This window comes from Pan troglodytes, chromosome 17 (assembly GCF_028858775.2).
Source record: "Pan troglodytes isolate AG18354 chromosome 17, NHGRI_mPanTro3-v2.0_pri, whole genome shotgun sequence".
NCBI classification, from domain to species: domain Eukaryota; kingdom Metazoa; phylum Chordata; class Mammalia; order Primates; family Hominidae; genus Pan; species Pan troglodytes.
The window spans coordinates 31,519,533-31,532,124 of NC_072415.2; the positions used below are offsets into that span (position 1 = coordinate 31,519,533).

At 40.2% G+C, this 12,592-nt stretch overlaps 1 protein-coding gene and 1 non-coding gene across 4 annotated transcripts in view; one reads left to right on the forward strand and one right to left on the reverse strand.

Annotated features, from left to right (window-relative positions):
• The window catches only part of ABHD3 (abhydrolase domain containing 3, phospholipase), a 52,531-nt gene that overhangs the window by 30,398 nt on the left and 9,541 nt on the right, over positions 1 to 12,592 (reverse strand). For 2 of the 3 annotated variants that reach the window (XM_003315866.5, XM_016933428.4), the window contains exon 4: positions 2,718 to 2,763. The exons of the other annotated variant lie outside the window; for it this stretch is intronic. In XM_003315866.5, coding sequence (XP_003315914.1) covers positions 2,718 to 2,763 — 46 coding nt within the window. The remainder of the gene's footprint in view (positions 1 to 2,717; positions 2,764 to 12,592) is intronic. 3 annotated transcript variants of the gene reach the window in all.
• MIR320C-1 (microRNA mir-320c-1) lies at positions 2,309 to 2,395 on the forward strand. Its single transcript, NR_035742.1, has one exon. It is a non-coding gene; the product is annotated as a microRNA mir-320c-1 (primary transcript).

Genomic DNA, 12,592 nt, shown 5'->3' on the forward strand with positions numbered 1-12,592 from the left:
AAAATTTCCACCGGGATGATCTAAAAGCACCCTAAACATCTAAAATGGAATCGTTTATCTTTGTTACATCATAATCTCACAAATTCTTCTAAATTTCCTATTTCAGCAAATAGCAGCATCTTCCATCAGCCAGCCAAGCTAGAAACATTACCCTAGACTCCCTTGTCTTTACTTCCCACAGTACGACTAATACTATTTTCTTCCCCTTGAATACTACTCATTTTTGTTCTCTCGTCTTTATTCCCCCTCCAACTGCTTTCAAACTCCAAACTCCATGTAGGTCTGTAGTAACTGCTTTCTAACTGGCCTCCCAGCCACCAGCCTCCAGCCTCCTTCCCCTCCATCTCTTTCTTTCCTACACACCACTGCCATGGTTCTCTTTCTAAAACATGACCATGATCAAATTATGCCCTTGCTTCAAAATATCAATGATTCAATACCAGGTTCTTAGGAGTCTACATGTGATTCTGGCCCTACCCTTCTAGAAAATTCCTGTCACTTCCAGAAAAGTAAGAAAGCATAAAGCATAATGGTCAAAAACATAAGCACATAGATCACCTGGGTCTGAATCCTGGCTCTGTCATTTGTTGGGAGGGGCAAGTTCCTAACCTACCAGTGTCTTGTTTTCTTCATCTGTAAAATGCAGGACAGGGGCCAGGTGCAGTGACTCACACCTGGAATCTCAGCACTTTGGGAGCATCGCTTGAGCCCAGGAGTTTAAGAGCAGCCTGGGCAACAGAGTGAGACCCCATCTCTACAAAACAAACAAACAAATAAATAAAAAATCAGCCAGGCATGGTGGCACACACCTCTGGTTCCACCTACTTGGGAAGCTGAGGTGGAAGGATCACTTGAGCCCAGGCGGTCGAGGCTACAGTGAGCCGTGATTGTGCCACTGCACTCCAGCCTGGGCAACAGGGCAAGACCCTGTCTCCAAAAGGAAATGAGGGATAATGGGGGCTATACTTACCTAAATTGTTGGGCTGTTTCTATTTCTGAAGATTAAATAGGAAAAGACATAACTGATACATTCTACGGATTACATAAATATTAGATAAAATTATCATCATCATCCAGCCATAGTAAGTAGCTGCTACTGTACGCACTTTATAATACCTTGGTCTTTGCACTGAGAGAGCCTCTCTCCCCCCTTTGGAGGTTCAATACCACAGCCTTCAAGATCCAACTCAGAACGCTACCTCCTCTCTAAGCTCTCCCACCTCCCCCAGGCGCTTTGTTACTCTTTCCCTTTGTGCTCTGTAGCCTTAACAAAGGCTACTGTTAAACACTTAGCACTGTGTATATTTTAATGGACTTGACTGTCTCTCCCACAACTAAAGTTTGAGCTCCTAAAGATTAGGGCTGTGTCTCATTAATATGTATATCTTCACCCTATTGCCTTGCACAGTGCCCAATTTAACAGGCACATACCACGGCTCTGCTGAATGAACAGATCTTTGTCCCTCACTTCATAAAGAACTAACGAGCTTGGCTTTGCAGCACATTATTTCCTTGAGAGCCTCAGACCATGTCTTCCCCCCGGCTTTGTGTCCTGGAAGAATGCACAGCAGACAGGAGCTGCTCAAAATGATTTGCCTGGGCCAGGGCCACAGTGACACATTCAAATCTTTCCCTTTAGAGTACTATCTGTCTACGAGATTCCTAAAGGGCTAGATTGAATGAGAAAACGTGAACCTTCACGTCAAGCTATTTATTACAAGGCGCTTGAGTAAGACCATAACACTCTGCAACTTTTGCTTTCGAAATCGTGTTGATCTTCATTTCCTCCAGTCCCTAAGTCACTGTAAAGCCAAGTACAAGAGGTTTTTTCTTCCCAAGTTCTTATAAAGTGTTGACATTTGTGACCTGATTGTAAATTTTTATTTCCAGCATGACTTATTTATAGTCTTAATGTCATTCTCTATCAATGACCCAAAAAAAGTTTCTTTCAATTCTAGTAGAATTGCCTTTGACCTGTTGAGATTGTAAAAAGTTAAAAAGCTGAAGAAAATTTTAGCAAGTGGAATATTTCTCATTCCAACTCACGGATTTAAAGATCAGATAGAGTGATTTTCTAAGAGGTGAAAGATCTATCCTAGCAAAAACTCAGAATTAGAGGGGGAAAAAAAAGACCTGATATAAATTTTAAAAGGTTTCAATAACATTTCCACCATGTAAACTTCAGCTGGCAAACAGGCATGTGACATACAAAATTGTTTCATGACAAATGTAAATTTCATAAGTGGAAAAAAAATCACTGTATTAGTTAATTTGTTTTGCACTGGTTAATTTTTAAGGAAAATGTGTTTTGCATTAAAAATGAGGCCTTCTCTTCCCAGTTCTTCCCAGAGTCAGGAAAAGCTGGGTTGAGAGGGTAGAAAAAAAATGATGTAGGTGAATAACTATCGATGTTAAAATGTAGTAAGTACAAAAGTTTAGTTACAAAATAGAATCTTAATTTTTATAAAAATAGAAATATATTATATATATTTTATTTATATATGAAATCTGAATGAACACAGACTAAGGGAATTTCCTTGGTTATACAATTATCGGTCTTGTAAATTTCCTTTTTTTCCATATCTGTATTTTTGTATAATAAATTTGTATTGCTTACATAAACAGAGTTATTTTAAATAAAAAGAATATGCTTTTTGTTATAAAACTAGAAATGATTCTTTAAAAAGTTAAGACTGTTGTCATTTAAATTTACTTACCAAGAGATTCTCCCCCGCCACTCCTCTGTTGTTAAAAACCACACATCTAAAAACCAGGAAAGCAATTTTTGTTATTTTTACACATGATTCTTGCTCATGATATAATATTAAAGTCATCTTACTGACACTGATTTAGAGCACTAAAAGATTTTAAAAATCTGTCTTGTAGGTGTAATGTTTGACAATTTCATCTAAATGCAATGCACTAAAATAAAATTCCAGTTCTCTAAATTCCACATGTGGGTTCAAATTAGAAAACTGTACACTGAAGTGATGTTAATTTTTCCTACCAAGAGTAGAATATTTCCAACTTCTTCCTACGCACATACGTGGGCCTCCAACAAGTGTTTTTAAAACAATTCTAAATACAAGTCAAATTTAAATGTTTTTGCTTTTTTTTTTTTTTTTTTTTGAGATGGAGTCTCGCTCTTGTCACCCAGGCTGGAGTGCAATGGTGCGATCTCGGCTCACTGCAACCTCCGCCTCCCAGGGTTCAAGCGATTCTCCTGCCTCAGCCTCCTTAGTAGCTGGGATTACAAGCGCCCACCACCATGCGCAGCTAAATTTTTTTTGTATTTTTAGTAGACACAGAGTTTCACCATATTGACCAGGCTGGTCTTGAACTCCTGACCTCAGGTGATCCGCCCACCTCGGCCTCCCAAAGTGCTGGGATTACAGGCGTGAGCCACTGCGTCTGGCCTTGTTTTTGCTTTAAACAAAGAAAAAATATATATCCTCTACCCATTGCATTTGTAACATTCATACGTATCTATTTATATTCTAAGAAACAGCTCTTGTTCCCTTAAGGCTCAGCAAACATGGACACCAGAATTTTACATGAGGTGTAAACATCACAGGTGAGCCACAAAGAGCCTGGCGCCTGAGCTGGTGGGATGGGCCCCATTATGCTACTGCTTAGTGTTCAGTTGACCTAGGGAGGAAAGATGACCTTGTGCTTTCTCTGATCCTGTTTGCATCTGCTGGGTAAATGGGCTCAGATCAATGTAAAGGGTTTAGATCAATGTTGGCTCAAGTAAGTACTTGGTGAAAGTTAGCTATTAGTAATAATGGTAGTTGTAGTGTCGTGCTGGTTTCAAAAGTTATTCAGTATTTAAAATATGTAACTCTCATTTAACTTTCAGGCAGCCACAGGCCCAGATATGTATTTTTACCATCCTTAGACAAAATCTTGATTTGTGTCTACACAGGTTCTCACTGATTTAGTGAGTCTATATTCATAACAATTAAAATTCATTTTGTTTTTGTCTGATTACCTATTCAACCAACCAAGGCCATTTAAGATTCCAAATCTCTTCTTGCAGGGTGCTGCTGAGCACTGTACAGGTTCTAAGCAACAAAGAACCTACTGCTGTATAGAACATACACAACTCTGACTCTCTTCTCAGGGAGTTTAGATCTCAAGGCACACCAGCTTCATTTAATGTGGTATGCAGGCTATGTTCTTGCAAAGGAATTTTCTTGCAACTGAAAAGCCATATAGAAAATTTTATTAGGCCCAGTTGAAAGAAGAGAAATGTTTAGAAACCTCGGAAATCCTATTTGAGAAAAAGCTAGAAATATTACATTTTATTAACTCACCTAAGATAAATCTTTTTGTTTTTTGAGACCATGGTCTCACTCTGCAACTCAGGCTGGAGGGCGGTGGCGCGGTCACAGTTCACTGCAGCCTCAGCCTCTCATGCTCAGGCAATTCTCCTGCCTCAGCCTGCTGAGTAGCTGGGACCACAGGTGCACACCAACACGGCTCAGCTAATTTTTTTTCTTTTTTTTTTGAGACAGAGTCTCGCTCTATCACCCACGCTGGAGTGCAGTGACATGATCTCGGCTCAATGCAACCTCCATCTCCCAGATTCAAGTGATTCTCCTGCCTCAGCCTCCTGAGTAGCTGGGATTACAGGCACGTGCCACCACGCCCGGCTAATTTTTGTACTTTTAGTAGAGATGGGGTTTCCCCATGTTAGTCAGATCGTTCTAAAACTCCTATCTCAAGTGGTCTGTCTGCCTCGGCCTCTCAAAGTGTTGGGATTACAGGCGTGAGCCACCGTGCCCGGCCAGCCTGGCTAATTTTTATAAGTTATTTGTAAAAACAGGATCTCACCATGTTGCCCAGGTTGGTCTCTAACTCCTGGGCTCAAGTGATCCTCCTGCCTTGGCCTCCCAAATGCTGGGATTACAGGCATGAGCCACCGTGCCTGGCCAGAGAAATCTTAAATAAACTATAAATACATTCAGAAAAGTCAGAGTAGCCTCAGTGACTCCTTTATCTTTTCTTGCTAAAAACAATGGCAAGATGTCTTGATATAAATAAGATTTCAGTTGGCCATTTGTATTTACTTGCATAAGCACTTAAGTCACACAGGAACCGGTGCTAAAGTTAATTATGATCTTGAAACTTGAAGCTCCCAGTCATTCAGAAAAGAACCACTTTAGAGTACAAACATTAAATAAGGATTAAAATGGCTTCTGGAGCAAGATGTCATCATGTGACTGCCAGTGAGAGAAGGCAAGAACACTAGTGAGGGGAAAGAAAAAGATGATCTGCAAACTCATGAAAAAGCAGCCTGTACATCTGGGATTTTCTTCTAAACTGCAGAGTGGGATATTTGCACTTTCCTTCAGGCAACTTTGGAAAGTGGATCATAGTTCTGGTAGCTCTTGCTAGAGGACAAATTGTACTCACCACTCCATAAGGCTTTGATCCTAACAGTGTTCAATCAGTAGCAGTCATCATTGTATACTTAAAGCCTTGGACGTGGGGCAGAGAGATAAGGAAGAATGAGGAAGCAAAGCAGTTACAGAGGACGGCAGAAAGAAGGCTGCCATCCTGCCCTTTCTCCCACTCCAGCTGGGGATGAGCAACCAGCTCTTTTCATTTAACCCCTTTGCTACCCTGACAGTCATCAGGGAACACTGAACTAAAAGGGCTGGCTGTGAAACTACTATTCCTAAGGCATTGAAAAATCTGTTAACCTCTTCTTCTTTTTTTCTTTAGAGATAAGGTGTCACTGTTGCCCAGGCTGGAGTGCAGTGACACAATCACGGCTCACTGCAGCCTCAACCTCCTGGGCTCATGTGATTCTCAGCCTCCCGAGTAGCTGGGACTACAGGGGCATGCCACCATGCCTGGCTAATTTTCAAATTTTTTGTAGAGACGGGGTCTCCCTATGTTGCCCAGGCTGGTCTTGAGCTTGTGAGCTCAAAACAATCCTCTCGTCTTGGCCTCCTGAAGTTCTGGGATTACAGGTATGAGCCACTGTGCCCAGCCTGTTTTTATTTTTTTTTTGAGACAGAGTCTTGCTCTGTTGCCCCTGCTGGAGTGCAGTGGCGCAATCTCGGCTCACTGCAAGCTCTGCCTCCTGGGTTCAAGCCATTCTCCTGCCTCAGCCTCCCAAATAGCTGGGACTGCAGGTGCCTACCACCATGCCAGGCTAATTTTTTGTATTTTTTTTTAGTAGCGACAGGGTTTCACCGTGTTAGCCAGGACAGTCTCAATTTCCTGACCTCGTGATCCACCTGCCTTGGCCTCCTAAAGTGCTGGGATTACAGGCGTGAGCCACCACACCCAGCCGCCTCTGTTAAACTTCTGTAACAGTTCTCTCCAATTAATTTTTACAGTTACCTCAAACAATTCTAAAGGGCGTGTATATGAGGGAAATTGTTCTGCAAAGCATATTTTTCCTACATATTTGAACTATATAATTTTTTTTCCCTCAAAACAAGGAAAATATAAAGAGAAGAAATATCAAATAAAGAACAGATCTGGTAAGAAGAACTTTCTGTGACAAGATAACCCATTAACCAGGGAAGCAGGTGGGTGTCCTTTAATGAAGGTTAAATAAAAGGAAGAGACTATCTATAGCACAGAGTTTCTCAATCTTTAGTACTATGGACATTTCAGCCCAAATAATTCTTTGTAGCAGTGCTGTCCTGTGCATTATAGGATACTCAGCAGCATCTCTGGCCTCTACCAACTAGATGCCAGTAGCACATGCCCCAGGCATAACAACCAAAAATGTCTCCAGACATTGCCAAATGTTCCCTGGGGGAAAAACTGCCCCTAGGATGAGAACCACTGTCACAGTGAGATGGACCAGAGAACCTTGAATCTGCTCAGGCTTGAACCCTGGAAGTCAAGGTTGCAGTGCTGTGATCACACCAGTGCACTCCGGCCTGGGTGATGGAGAGCCTGTCTCAAAAAACAAAAACAACAAAAAAAGTAGCAGACTCTGAGCTTGGGCACCTAAGAAAAGCAGCGAAACTTCCATGGGTTGTGAGTACCTGCCTAGGCCTAGTTTCCAAATCTGTAATTTTATCAGGCAATCTGAAATATTTCAGTACTAAGATTCCCCAAATCTTCAAGTCTAACAATAGAAATGATAATCAGCAAAGGGTAGAATGAGAGGAACATTCAGAGATCAGCTAGTCATATGACTGATTTCAGGTAATAATAATAACAACAGATACTGTTTACTAGTGTTTACTATGTGCCAGATCATGTTCTAAGCACTTTACACGAATATTAATATTGGAATAACTCATTTATTCATTCAATAATATTTACTGAACTAAAGATTGAGTTAGAGCCTGTAGTAGAGAAATAAAGTATCAACATAAGGTTCCTGGCCTCAAGGAGGGTACAATCTAGTTAGATTGAAAAGATATGCACCATATTTTCAGTTGAGTGACTACAACAAAAGTAATAAAACAAGACAGTATAGGATTCAATGTCCAAGGAGTGGTATAGACAATAAAACCCTATGAGGTCAGGATGGGCAAAATTGATTAAGAAAGGCTTCATAAAAGGTAGATAGATCTTATGTTAGGACTTGAAAAATAGTAAAGATTCCAGCAAAAGGCAAGTGTGAGATACATTGTAAAGGGAATAATCCAAGCAAAGATATGAGGTGAGTAGGTATTAAATGTTCTAAGGGACGAAAAATCAATTATCAGTTGAGAAGTGGTTACACGGACAGTAACAATAGAAAATAAGAATGGAAAAACAGGTTAGGACAAAAATAAACATAAGGCTCTGAATTCCAGGTAAAGAAAAGATAAGGAAGTTCTGCCTCTAGTAATGTCCAGGTAGATCCTTTAGGGCCAAACTTTCCATAGAATAATAACTATACATTCTTGAAAAAATATAAAGGCAGTAGAGAACAACAACGACAACAAAAAGCATGCAGAAACTGAATGGGAGTTGACACTAGGAAAATGAAAATCATACTGGGTGAGTTTTCAATTTTTACAGCTTCTCCTTTTTTTACCTGAGGGAAGGCAGTAGTTGGGTATTACTCAATGATAAATAAAAGTTGGATAGAAATGCTCAGTCTCTTGGCTGGGCGCAGTGCTCATGCCTGTAATCTCAGCCCTTTGGGAGGCCAAGGTGGGTGGATCACCTGAGGTCAGGAGTTTGAGACCAGCCTGGCCAACATAGTGAAACACCGTCTCTACTAAAAATACAAAAATTAGCCATGTGTGGTGGCAGGCACCTGTAATCCCAGCTACTTGGGAGGCTGAAGCAGGAGAATTGCTTGAATCCAGGAGGCAGAGGTTGCAGTGAGCCAAGATCATGCCATTGCACTCGACTGGGCAACAAGGGTGAAATTTGGTCTCAAAAAAAAAAAAAAAAGGGGGAAATGCTCAGTCTCACAGGCTTGAAGAACTATTAAAACAGTTTGGGGCAACAATAGAAGTTGAAAAACAAGCAGAAAAAAATCTTAGAATGGATACACAGAGAAAGAGCAGTAAATTCTGACTAAAAGCTGGGCCCAAATCTCTAGTTGATCCCTCATCTATACATATGTGAAACACACTACAAGCAACCCAATTAAGGCTAAAAAACTGGACAAAGATTTCAACTGCGATTTACAACAGAGGAGAGAGAGTTTGAAGTTTGAGTGCAGCCAAGTTAACTATCTAATAAAGCAAACAAAAAGCAACACTCTTTGGGAAAATATAACAGAATCCAGAGTCTCTACAATGGATCATTCAAACTGTCCAGAACACAACCCCAAATTGCTAGACCATGAAGAAACAGGAAAACATGACCCACACTCAAGAGATAACCTAACTGGTCCTGAGATTGTCCAGATGTTAGAACTAGCAGATGAAGTTTTACAGCAGCTACTATAACTCAAGGACATTAAGGGTGGTGGGGTGGGGGAGCTTGTAAAGAATTAAAAAAAAAAAAAAGAAAATCTCAGCATAATAAAATTTATTAAAATGGAAATTCTAGAAAAAAATATAAAATCTGAAATAAAAAATTCACTGGATTTGCAAATTGCAGCTCGAACATAGGATAAGAGGAAAAAGGTCCAAAAAAAATAGAACCTCAGTGATTTGTGAAACAATATAAAAAAAAAACAACATACATGTAATTGTGGGCTGGGCACAGTGACTCACCCCTGTAATTACAGCACTTTGGGAGGCTGGGGCAGGCAAATCACTTGAGGTCAGGAGTTTGAAACCAGCCTGGCCAACATGGTGAAACCCCGTCTCTACTAAAAATACAAAAATTAGCCGGGCGTGGTGGCAGGTGCCTGTAATCCCAGGTACTCAGGAGGTTGAGGCAGGAGAATTGCTTGAACCCAGGAGGCGGAGGTTGCAGTGAGTCGAGATCATGCCACTGCACTCCAGCCTGGGCGACAGAGCAAGACTGTCTCAAAAACAAAACAAAAAAATCCACCACATTAACAATTACATTAAATGTAAATGAATAAGAACCTCAATTAAAAGATGGAGATTGTCAGACAGGATTTAAAAAAAGCAAGATCTGGTTGGTCACAGTGGCTCATGCCTGTAATCCCAGCACTTTGGGAGGCCGAGGCAGGTGGATCACCTGAGGTCAGGAGTTTGAAACCAGCCTGGCCAACATGGCGAAACCCCGTCTCTACTAAAAGTACAAAAATTAGCCTGGTGTGGTGGTGGGTGCCTGTAATCTCAGCTACTTGGGAGGCTGAGGCAGGAGAACTGCTGGAACCTGGGAGAAGGAGGTTGCAGTGAGCAGAGATCATGCCATTGTACTCCAGCCCAGGTCAACAATAGTGAGACTCTGTCTCAATAAAAAAAAAAAAAAAAAAAAAAAAAGAGCAAGATCTAACTACATGCTATCTACAATACACTTTAAATACAATGACATAGATACTCTGAAAGTTAAAGTGTAAATAAAGATATATCACACAAACACTCAGCAAAAAAAGAACGAAGTGGCTATGATAATATCAGGTAAAGCAAACTTCATGACCAGAGGTTAAGAAGAACATTTCATGATGATAAAAAGTTAATTCATAGGAAGACTAACAATCTTAAATGTGTATGTGTCTAACAGAGCTTCCGTATACATGAAGCAAAATTAATAGAATTAAATGGAGAAACAGAAAATCTACAACTATATTTTAAAATGCTTCTATCAATAAAAGATAAAAGTGAGCTATAAATAGTCTGAATAACATTATCAATATTAACCAAATTTAAATGTACAGAACACCACATCCAACAAGAGAATACACATTCGTTTCAAGAAATGATGCTATCTAAACATTTCCAAGCTTACTAAGGTCATAAAGGTGGTAAAACAAATGAACATAATTCACGTACCTTTTTCTAAGATGCTTCAGAAATCAAACGCAGTAATTAATGTGAGTATATTATTCACTATTACATGCCTAACTCATGATTATCATATGGTAATGGAGAACACTGAAAGTCAATTCATAATTCAGGAACCTCATTATCTCCCGTTTCAACTCTTTCCCTATAAAATCTATTATCTGAGTAGGAAACATGATTTATTTGCCTGTCATGTCTTGAATTTCCCTGATAAAACTGAGTCCCAATGATATCACAGGTATGCATTATCATATTAAGCAACAATCATGGGATTGGAAGAGCTAGATTTTCCCAAGCTAAGAGCCTAAGGCATCCAAGGGTATAAAATAGTAGTAAAGAAGGGTTTTCAAGAACTATTAACATTTCAAAATGCCTCACAGAAATCATATGTTTATCTGTAATAAGCCTGTACATTCCAATCTTTTCTTTTCTTTTTTAAGACGGAGTTTTGCTCTTGTTGCCCAGGCTGGAATGCAATGGTGCAATCTCAGCTCACTGTAACCTCTGTCTCCCAGGTTCAAATGGTTCTTTTGCCTTAGACTCCCAACTAGCTGGGATTACAGGCGTCCACCACCACACTCGGCTAATTTTTGTATTTTTAGTAGAGACGGGGTTTCACCATGTTGGCCAGGCTGGTCTCGAACTCCTGACCTCAGGTGATACACTTGCCTCAGCTTCCCAAAGTGTTGGGATTATAGGCGTGAGCCACCGCACCCGGCCCTACATTTCAATCTTAACCCTGTCACACACCAGCTAATTTTGATCAAATTACTAACTTTTGTTAGTAATTTCTGCTTTTTGTTTGGTAAAATGGGGTTTATAATATGTATCTTGAACTGGATATATACTAAGTAGGATAACCTATATATAATGCCTGGCATGGGGCCTATCATGTGGCAGGCACTCAGCAAAGCTAAATTTAATTGTAACCAACCAAAGTGGCAATTCTGGTTATTTCTTGCTGATCATAAGTTCTAAGCAGCCCTATGAATTTTTTAAAAAAAGAATAGCAAGTTAATATTTAATTAATGCAGTTTATTTTTTAGGTATATTTCAAAACCAGTGGGCACAAGGGAAAAAGAGTCAAAGGTATCTTTAATGTGAGGAAGCTGAAAACTAATGATACAACCAGCATGGCTAATTCTTTCAGTGATCTTATTCTATTTTATTGCAATCGTTTCCCTTCCCTGCTTTAGCTGTGATCCTAAAATTTACTCAGCTGCTTTCTGATGTTCTCATATTTCATTTCACTCATTTGATTTCTAGCTGTGTCTCTTTGGTATTTTTGTAGATTTTGTCAATAAAACACCCAGTTGAACTGGCCCTATTTAATAAGCAAAGTGCTCTAAATTTATAGTGCTTGTAAGTAACAGTTGTTACTCCAGTGTCACAAGTCACTGCTGGAAACTATATTACCCAAAACAGACTCAGAGACATGGATTACAGGACAATGTCGATTCCAGCGGCCACTCTACGTTAGCAAGACATTTCCTTCCTTCTCTCTGTACTACCCTTTGGCTTGCCAGGCACACTGTTGTCTCTGGGCTCTCTTGGAATGGCATCTTCTTGGTATTAATAACAGTAAGGTGTAGGCAGTAAGTATCTCATTTTAATCTGACCAGATTACAACAGTGGGGCTCTTTCCTAAGCCATACAATGGTCCTAATTCACTTCTTAAGGTTTCATAGCTAACACTTAACAAAATGTTTGCCATAGGCCCTGTACTAGTCAACATTCTTTATACACATTACACGCAATCCACACAACCCTGTGAGGTCTAGGTATTGTTACAGTGAGAAAACGGGTGCTGAGCAATGACATAATTTGTCTGTGGGTAGGCAGGTAGTGTATGACAGAGCTAGGATCTGAACCCAGGCAGATCCGACTCAAGAATCCACTTAACCACCTCACTTCACTGCCCAGCACTACCTAAGCTGTAACACTCAGGTCTCTTTTTCCAAAGAAGACGGGTGCTCTGAACACAGAGTATCCTTTGAGGGCATGCCAACTCTGATAAAAAGAGCTTTGTCCCTGAAGGTTTAATTGAGGTGCCATGTTGCAGTGGAACAGCTAACAATTAGTGCCCTAGAGAATGGGACCACTTGTCAGTCTCCACCATAACTTTTTCTGGAATACCAAGAAAGAAGCTAACCTCTTCATTCAGTGCTTTCTAACATGCATTACTCAATCTGGCTAGTCTCACAAATGATCAGTTAACTGCCTTATTCCCGAAAGTTTAAAAACCA